Source organism: Pleurodeles waltl, chromosome 8, assembly GCF_031143425.1.
Source record: "Pleurodeles waltl isolate 20211129_DDA chromosome 8, aPleWal1.hap1.20221129, whole genome shotgun sequence".
In the NCBI taxonomy this organism is placed as follows: domain Eukaryota; kingdom Metazoa; phylum Chordata; class Amphibia; order Caudata; family Salamandridae; genus Pleurodeles; species Pleurodeles waltl.
In genome coordinates this window covers 16,447,089-16,456,916 of record NC_090447.1, presented here as the reverse complement: position 1 = coordinate 16,456,916, position 9,828 = coordinate 16,447,089, and the positions used below count along the sequence as shown (strand labels likewise).

The following is a 9,828-nucleotide window of genomic DNA, read 5'->3' as shown; positions in this document are numbered from 1 at the left end:
GGCCATCACTTTTCAGATTCAAAAACATACTTTTGTATATACGCCCTCTGCTGTCCTTCAAAGTGAGAGAGGTGTGTTGTTCTTATAAGGGAAGGTGACCTGTTAAATCCATGTCCATGAGTGGAATGCTGTAAGCTGTGAGGCATGGGCATGTACGTCCTGGCTCTTGGTAGGGTATCTTCCCACATCATAATTACAGCTGTCCCTTGAAGCGTGTGTTGCATTAGATACAATAAAGAGGTGTGGTAAATGAATAGGTGAGTCATGCATCATGAGTACCACAGAGCACACATCCAGCAAATAATTTGTGTACAAGAAAATCTTAAAAACAACCAGCAGTAGCTCAGTTCTAAGCCTGGCAAGTGGTTTGCAAATACCGAACTTCTTGCTGTACATCAAACAGTGTCAAACATTCCGTGTCCCACTGGTTAACTGTGTATCTGTTACTCTCACAAGTGCTCCACAACCTCCTGACTGCGCCTATATCTTAATGATGTCATGAAAATCAATTAAATGAGTTATTCATTTTGGTGATAACAGGCATTTTGTTTAATCAGATCCCAATTGTTCAAGGAGTAGGACTTGATACATATGGTCCAGTTGCATTCCTTTTGGCACTCTTTTCTCTTCATACTCACCCATATGATCATTTATATTTTGTCCATTATTCTCCCTATTCTTTAATAACATGGGACCAGATTCACTAACTGTACTTCAAAACCTATTAGAATGTGCTATTCACAAAATGCACTTTTAAAATGACTTACTTTTTTGTAGTAACATACACTTGTGCAGTAAGTCCCTACCTCCATTATTATCTATTGGATGGTTCTGCAATACCATAGGTTGGCCATGTATAGTGATGGACTTAATACAAAAGTGTAAGTTACTACAAAAGTGTAAGTTAATCAGGCCCTTAGGGTTTTTCCAATTAGATGTTGCCTTGTATTGCTGTCTGGTCTCACTAGAATGATATAACACTTTGGTAAGAATATGCATCCCAGCAGGCCTGCACTGGAGCACTGGATTGCAAACACCTCCACGACCACCATGTACTTCCCGCGTGTGCTCAGGTATGCCGGGATGAAGGAGATCCACACACTGACAAACACCAGCATACTGAAGGTGATCAGCTTGGCCTCGTTGAAGCTTCCAGGCAGATTCCTTGAGAGAAAGGCCACTATAAAGCTGACTGTGGCCAGAAGTCCCATGTATCCCATCATACAGTGGAAAAATACAGTATTTCCTTCATTACATTCCAATATTATCTTTTCATTATAGTACTGTGTGTTCATTGCAGAAAAGGGAGGAGACATCATTATCCAGCTAACACAGATTATAATTTGGAATAATGAGCAGAAAAAGACAACACAGCTTGGGGTTCTTGATCCCATCCACCTCCTGGCAGAGCTGTTAGGATGTGTTGCCTTGAATGCAAGGACAACTATGATTGTTTTTGCCAAAACAGAGGAGACACAGATGCAAAACACAATCCCAAAGACAGTCTGCCGCAGCATGCAGGTGTGCTTCTGGGGACGGGCAATAAACAGGTTAGAGCACAGGAAGCAGAGCATGAGGGACACAAGGAGCAGGTAACTGAGTCCACAGTGGCTGGATTTGACAATGGGTGTCTCTCGGTACCTAATGAAGACCCACAGGACAGAGCCAGTGAGGAGGCTCAGGAAGCCTGCAGAGATGGCTAGTATTAGACCCAGGGGCTCTTCAAACAACAAGTGCTCAAGTTCTCGTTCAATGCACAGGTCACGCCTCCTATTGGACCATTGGTTTTCCAAACATTTTAAACATTTGGCTGCATCTGAAACAGATAGGTAATGATGAGGGTGAGTGTTATGGGTTAGTCTATGTAAGGAATAGAGACAATGTGAGATGTAAGATAATAAAATAAATTAACCACATAAGTAAACATTACCTATCTTAATTTTGATTTGATTTTGAGTTTTAATTAGTAAAGCACAGCATTTACCCATAGGCATCACAGCACTGTAGTCACAAAACTCCGATACAGATCAGTGTCAATCAAACCACCATTTTCATTTTAGGAAAATCTGCCTGGATGGTAAAAAGCCAGGTCTTAAGTGCCTTTCTGAAAGGCAGATGCCAAGTAATCACAGTCAGAGACTGAAGAAGCAAGTTCCAGAGTCTGGCAGCAGTGACTGAGAAGGCTTTGGCCTCCCATCTCTTCCTCTGAACCCTTGGCACGATGACCAAATTGAGATGGACAGAACAAAGGTTTCTACGTGCAATTTACCAATGAAAAATATCCCTAATTCCTGGTAGGACTGGGATGGTTAAGAGCCTTGTATACAGTACAGAGAGCCTTAAACATGATGTGCTTTCTGATGAGGAGCAAATGTATCTCACAAAGCCCCACAGTGGACCAGTGCTTAGGAATGTCAAGGATTGCCCTACCAAGCATAGTCTGCACTACCTGGAGTTTTTCATGGGTTCTGCTGTTAGAGTCCAGAAAGAGGGAGTGTCAATAGACCAATTTGGACATGACCAAAGCTAGCACAACCTACTTTTGGGCTGAGAAGGAGATGAAGATGAAATGTTCTTTACCTTCTTTATAAGCCATAAGCAGGTCACAGCAATACAATTTGCCTGTCCATTCAGAGAAAGTTCAGTATCTAGGATCACTGAAAGAATCCATTCATGATTGGATATTGAATATATATATATATATATATTGAGATTTATTATATCCAGATAAGTCATCTACAACTGAACCCCACAGTGCGACAGCAGCCACTTCTTACCTCTCAAGCTCCACATTTCACATGGAACTCCCAAGTACATTCTATCCAAAATGCTGTCCCATTTAACCCAACATACGATACAACAATCATCCCAAGATTTTTGGCCTTTTCAACTGGAATCGGGAAGGTGCCTAAGGTGTCCAGCAACCAGTTGCCATTCCCGATCAAGGATTGCATCCCAAAGTGTAGCACCATTAAGTTTGAGGAAATTAATTTCCATCTAGTTTGCGACCGCCAACATACACTGAGAGAAATTATATGTAATAGCTGCGGATAATTTGTTTCTGAATTCTTTAAGCTGAAAACACATCATATGTTCTCAGCAATACAAAAATTAATGGAGTGAATACAGAACCAGTGAGACGAAAATGCACACAAGAAAATACAAAACATGAAAATAAAAAATAAGAAAATCATTGCACTTTTCGAAAGCAGGGCAGTAAGGCATTTCCGGAGGTTTACACAATAGTGGAGAAAACAGGAATTATACAAATCATACAATGTGTGTGGTAGAGTAAATATAAAAAAAAAATTGAGTTTGATAGCACAAGAATAATAGCAAATTTGAGCTGAAAAGGTTAAAGTTGTCACATTTATAGATGCTGGACACAGTGAGAGCCCCAGGTGAAAACAGCTGCACGTGGAGTGGTGGATGGTAACAAAGGAGTATTCATCACTGCTGGGGTGGATATGGAAAGGACTGAAAGCAGGAGGGCTGCCACATGGTGTGTCAGTGTGATGCCAACAACGAAGCTGGACCTGCCATTACTTGATGTGCAGAATCTAAAGAGATCTGATAAACCAGAGGACTGTTTAGATTATAGAGGGATACACCCAGCCCAAGGTGTATCCCACTGTGTACAGAGGGCTGTGTAGGTGAGGTTTGCCCATAATTGACTACAGTGGATTCTGGCAGAACAGGATCAGATGCAGGAGGACAATTATCCTTATGCAGGAATTTCTACCAGTAAAATGGATGAAAGACATTAATGAGTCCTAAAGGTGGCTGTGAGAGATGTGTCAGTTCTGGCTGCCAGGGACCTCTCCAGCGAGAGCCCCCTTGCCCAAGGAACAGGGAATATGTCAGAAATGTCAGTTGTCTAGAGACTTGCCCTGATACCTTTGCTCATTAAACCTGGTGCTCTTCAACTTCTGCTCAGATATGAGGCCAGCTGTCCCGGTGTCAGACCCATTAGCTCACTTGCAATGCTGTGTCTTCCCCAGAAGTTCATCCAATATGAGATGCCTGACTATGAGCAGCGTTACTAGTGTACAGTGTTCTAAAGTACCCAAGATGACTAACATATGTAGAGAACATGTAGAGTATGTTGAATGAAACTAACAGAACATATTCTATAGAATCTCCGGAAGGAGCATTTTTGATATGCTCACAAAAACTGCTAAATATAATATTGTGTGACAAATAGAGGGGGTGATGCAGACGATAGCTAAGGCTGAATTCAATTTACCCTCTGGTTTATGACACTGACGACGGAGAGGGATGAAAGGAGGAGGGAACTATATATTTCTTTTTTTTACGTATTTAATAGCAGTTTTTTAGTTCGCATAAAAGCACGACTGACAGAGCAATTTAGATAGGAGCAGCTTCACAATACAGAGAAGGTACATTAACTCTTTCGCTGCTCTTACAAGGTTTTTATACACCATAAAAGGGTGTCATAAGGATGCCTTTATGACATATATATATATACCATATTGATTTTTGTTGGTTTTTGACTCCCAAAATTGGCACTTTTTAAAAATTTGTTTTTGGCCCTCCAATGGAAAACAATCTCCTTTTCGTGTGGGAGGGATTTTGCTGGTGCCTGATTTCTTCTGGCTTCAGGTAACCTCCTAAATTAAGTGGTCATGGGCTTAATTCTAGCCCAACTCACTGATTTGCTTCTACATCACATGTAACATCACATAAATATCAGAACTTGTAGTAGGGATTATCCTGCCCCTCGAAGTCCCTTCCCCAGGATTGGGCCAGTAGGCCAAGATCTGGGAAGGGCTAGGCAGGTAAAAATTGCCTCCAACTCCTAGATACCTATACCCACTAACACAGATCCAGTTTTTCTGTAGGCGTTGTAGGGGAGGAGTTAGGAAGGTTGAAGGGAAGGTAGGAGTCAGCTCCTTCCAACTTCCTCGACAAATTCTATCTGACTTCATCAACAAAAGAAATTAACCAGGAGGAGGGGAATGGAAGCAACACACTAGGATGGTTCTTTTGCTAGTCTTCTTTCATTGACTGAGTTGAGGGAGGGACGGGAGAGGTGGAAGTGAGGGTGCAAGGGTCTTAGGAGTTCAGAGGGTAATTATTGCCTGTGAGAAGTTAAACTCTTCACTGGGTGAAACCGGTACCCAGTATACATACCGCAACTCATTGTGGTCAGCCTGAATTTGTGACTTTGACCCGGTCCAACATGACCTTTGCTCCTGTGTTACATATTGGATTTCTGTTGTTTTGGAGTTATTTTATTAGTAAAATATATTTAGTTTTTCTAAATTGGTATAGATTTTTTCCTTGCGTTGTGTTTTCACATTGTTATTGTTTGAGTGTTGGATAAATACTTTATACATTTCCTTTAAGTTAAGCCAGGGTACTTATGTGTGATAAGCTAAGAGGGTTATGCACCGATTTATTCAGTGACTTTTGCGGTTCACCTTGACAAGAATTTTGTTTAATATTCTGAGTCGGGTTCTCACCCCCAGCTAATAACCCCTTTTTTAATAGTAAGGCACCGTGGTTCAATGCCTGGCAAATAGTCAGATGCTATGTTTTTTTCCTAGCCTAAGTAATCAACCATCATTTCCTATTTTGTGAGTTATACCTGCTTGTCACTTCTGGAGAAAACTATGTAAATCTCATGGATGATCTAAGAAGGTTGTGAAATATTGAAATGTTTGAGAGGCAAGGACATCTCTAGGGTCTTGACTTTTAAACAGCCTCAGGAAACAGGTTTCTCCCAGTGGTGTTTGACCATGCCATCTGTTACCCTGAAGCGATATAACTGAGGACTGTGACTGTACCTTTAGTGGTTAGCACCCTTCTCTGTATCTTTACTGGGGTATCTGTTTCCAGGGAAGATGTTTCAAATAGGGGAACACAGTTCATGTCAGCATACATTAAGACCATGTTGGATCGTTGTGAGGTGACCTACAAGTTTCCGATGTCTCTCAAATGTGCTTGTGGAGAGATTGCAACACCGCTAAAGAAATTGATGGACGAAGTGCTGAAACTTTTCAAATACTCACCCCCAGTCACAGACCTGGGTTTAATCCATTGTGTTTTTTCTTGCCATGCCACCCAAGTTTGGACCCAGCCATATGTAAATCAGTCTTGACCCTGTTGCCCATGGGAAGAGTCCAGCCAGAAGTGCCAAGCCTGGACTGGAAAGAAGCATTCTGGGACCAGCTTCGGTGTACAACCCCTCATCATCAAGGCTAGGTTGAATCCAGTGGCACAGAGACCAAGGGACCCCCGTCTGCCCTAGCTACTTTGGGCTCACATAGCACACCACCAGATAAACTGATGGACAGAGTGCTGAAACTTTTCCAACACTCACACCCAGTCGCAGATCTGGGTTTAATTCATTGTATTTTGCCTGTCACGTCACACCAGTTTGGAATCAATGAATGATAGTTCTTGTAAAGAAACCTTATAAATGAATACTTGCATTAATTGTTGCTTCTACAGCACTTCTTGTATAAAACAAACATGTTCTACCAATTAGTATCAGGTCTTTTTTTCCAACTTATAAGTCGATAAAATCACACCTCTTGGAAATGGTAAATTTACTATTACTGATTTTATATTCAAAAGGGAAAGGACTTAGGGCCAGATGTAGGAAAGCTTTAGCGACTCGCAAACGGCGAAAAACGCTGTTTGCGAGTCGCTGAAGCCCATTTGGTATGTAGAAATGCATTTTGCGAGTCGGAACCGACTCGTAAAATGCATTTCCAAGTCGCAAATAGGAAGGGGTGTTCCCTTCCTATTTGCAAGTCGCACTGGTATGCAATCGCGGTCGCAAATGGACTCGCAGTTACCATCCACTTGAAGTGGATGGTAACCCAGTCCCAAACGGGAAGGGGTCCCCATGGGACCCCTTCCCCTTTGTGTCTGGAACAAAAAATAATTTTTCAGAGCAGGCAGTGGTCCAAGGGACCACTACCTGCCCTGAAAAATACCGAAACAAAAAGTTTCGGTTTATTTTTCAAAGTGCAGCTCGTTTTCCTTTAAGGAAAACGGGTTGCACTTTGAAAAAATAAACTGCTTTATTTAAAAGCAGTCACGGACATGGAGTCCCCTGAATCGCTATGGGGTCGCAAATTGCGACCCACCTCATTAGTATTAATGAGGTGGGTCTTTGCGGCCCCATAGCGACTCGCAGAAGGTGTCTGAGACACCTTTCTGCATCCCAAATTGCGACTTGCAATTTGCGAGTCGCAGGGACTCGCAAATTGCAAGTCGCAATTTGGGACTTTGCTACATCTGGCCCTTAGTCTCCTATAATGAAAATCCTACAATATGGATAAACAGGGTTCCAAATTCATTAAAATCAAGAACATATCAAAATTATTTACCTGTGAAGTTGCTGATTTCACCTGGTGAACAGGGAACACAGTCAAAGCAGCACACAGGCTCTCCTCGTCTTGCAACCTTCCTATACCCAAGAGGACAACTATTGCTGCAGACCGAGAGTGGGAGCTGAAATCCAAAGAAGAGGAACAACAATTAGCTGCTTGTTAATGAAGTAAAAAGGGAGAGGCAACATAAAGACTTAAACATCATAGACACTTACAATGACAGCACTGAGCATTACACTTGTATGCTGATTTAGTCCGGATACTGCCTGAGTCCAGAATAAAATTCAATTGAGCCTATATTGCCTCATTCCTCTATAAACCTGATTACTTTGCTCAACCATCAAAAGATCCAGTGGCCCTAGGAACCTACAAAATATACCCAAGAAATTCAACATGAAAAGCAACCACACAAGATGTCCTCTGTGCTAGCACAACAGTGTAGAACTCCCTTTCTGGAAGAATGAGATAATCATGATCCTAAGCACTTTTTAGAAATGATTAAAATATGCCTTTTTCTACTTACACTATACACTGCTCTCTGAACCTCTCCCAAGTTTAGCTTGACTGCTTGACTGCTGGTTATCTTCGCTGCCTTAACTCTCCTCATACCTCTAAACACCTTGTTCTATTACCCTCCTTCTCCGACTACCCCTTCACATTATCACACTCTGTCTCACTTTTTTTCTGAACCATTTGATTATCTCCTGAATACACATTTGCTTCATCAGAACATAACTTGCTGACACCATTCCATCCTTGAAATATTTTTTTTGCTTACTGTTGCTGTTTTATTGACTGCTGCATGCAACATGTCTAATGACATTCTTAAAGGTAGAGTATGCTTATGCCATTGTTTGAATATCATTTATAAAAATTAAAACAAAATAGAAAAAATATTTAAATAAACTGAGTTTATCATTTTGCAGCTCAGCCATTTCTAAGCCTGCATGTCCTAGAGATAGAATCAGAATGTGGGGGCCCGTTTCCAGGACACATATACACAATGTCTGTAAGCAGGTGGGCGTTCATGTTAGCACTTTTAAAGCATTTATATTACAGCACCACCCTTATATCTCTAATAGTCCCTGACAGATGCAATACCAGGTGAAATGGTGTCAGTGAAGAGGCACTAAATTGGGCTACCAGTCGGACACCATTGCTGTTGTGGTCAGGAGAGCAAAATAGGTGTTCTTGAGGGTAGAGCAGATGGCTGTCCATCATACAAACCACCTGTAACTGCTTTATAAATTAGGTGACAGAGTACAGAGGAGGGTGGACAGGACATCCACATCTTCTTGAAGAAGTATTGTTGCCAACCTCCTCTAAGTAAGGTTCACAGCTAGTCTAAAGGAGATGACAAACAGGGCTGCATGACACGATGCACTCAGTGTATAGAGCACCACAGAACTCGGTATCACTGCACAGCACCTTCCAATCTGTCTTCGTGATCATCAGGAGTCACCTTCACTAAGAGATTGTTCATTTACTGATGTGGGAGCTGTTGCCCATGGAAATAAGGTGACAACGGGAAGAGGCCTTCAAGGGGAGTGTAGCAGTAGAATAGCACAACTATTTATCCCAGTCTCTAACTCAGAAAGAGGAGTGCCATGGACTCTGCAGCATTTCATCCATCTTTTAATGATCACGTGATCAAGACCGTGAAGGTCGAAACGCGTTGGTGTTAGTTTGTTCGGGGTCATTTCATGTATTAACAGAAGATATATGCAATCCTGTGAGTGCCGCGTCCTTGACATAACTGTCAAACTGGTGCAAAGATGAATTAAGGGAATAGGTCCTTCCCTGGCGTAGGCACCAACATAAAGCAAGCGCGCCTTTTCTGGACCTTTTGGAATTGATATAAATATATATATATGTACATATATACACGTATGGGCAAAACATGTGGCCCAGCCCTGTGGTCACGTATCTTCCACTTGGGTTGGCCACAGGGCTGGGCCACATGTTCTGCCCATTGGGGCCATCCAATCTTGCAGCGGGTGTTGCACAGTGGAGTTTGGGCACAAGGTATGGCCTGCTGTCAGGCCCTGAGCCCTGCTCCCTGCCTTCTGAGCAAAGCAGTCAGTCATTTTGGCTTTTAGTTTTGCTTGTGTGTGTTTTTTTTTGCAAACTGCATTAAAGTTAGGTCCAATAGAGTTAGGGAGGAAATGGTAGTTGAATCCAGCACTTAAAATTACAACTGCTGAGCTTGAGAGCCGGCAGTGATTTGTGCGAGTTGTGTGCCACATATGACTTTTCTCTTAGGCAAGCCTTCCATTTTTAATGCATCTTAGTATCGCTCACAACTACCCTTGGGTCAGTCATCTTTGGGGTTATTTCCCCATAGCTGAGGATTTTTTTTTAAACTCACTTGCTGACTCATGAGTTTCAAGATGGTTGAAAATAGAAAAATTGGGGCCTAATCCAAGCAGACACATTTTGCAAACAATTAATCATGATTGCT

The 9,828-nt window shown here is 42.0% G+C and overlaps 1 protein-coding gene across 1 annotated transcript in view; it reads right to left on the bottom strand.

Annotated features, from left to right (window-relative positions):
• Positions 1–908: 908 nt before the first annotated feature.
• The window catches only part of LOC138249297 (extracellular calcium-sensing receptor-like), a 106,219-nt gene continuing 97,299 nt past the window's right edge, over positions 909–9,828 (bottom strand). The window contains exons 5-6 of the mRNA XM_069203254.1: positions 7,365–7,488; positions 909–1,816 (exon numbers count right to left, since the gene is read on the bottom strand). Of these exons, the coding sequence (XP_069059355.1) occupies positions 909–1,816; positions 7,365–7,488 (1,032 nt within the window). The remainder of the gene's footprint in view (positions 1,817–7,364; positions 7,489–9,828) is intronic.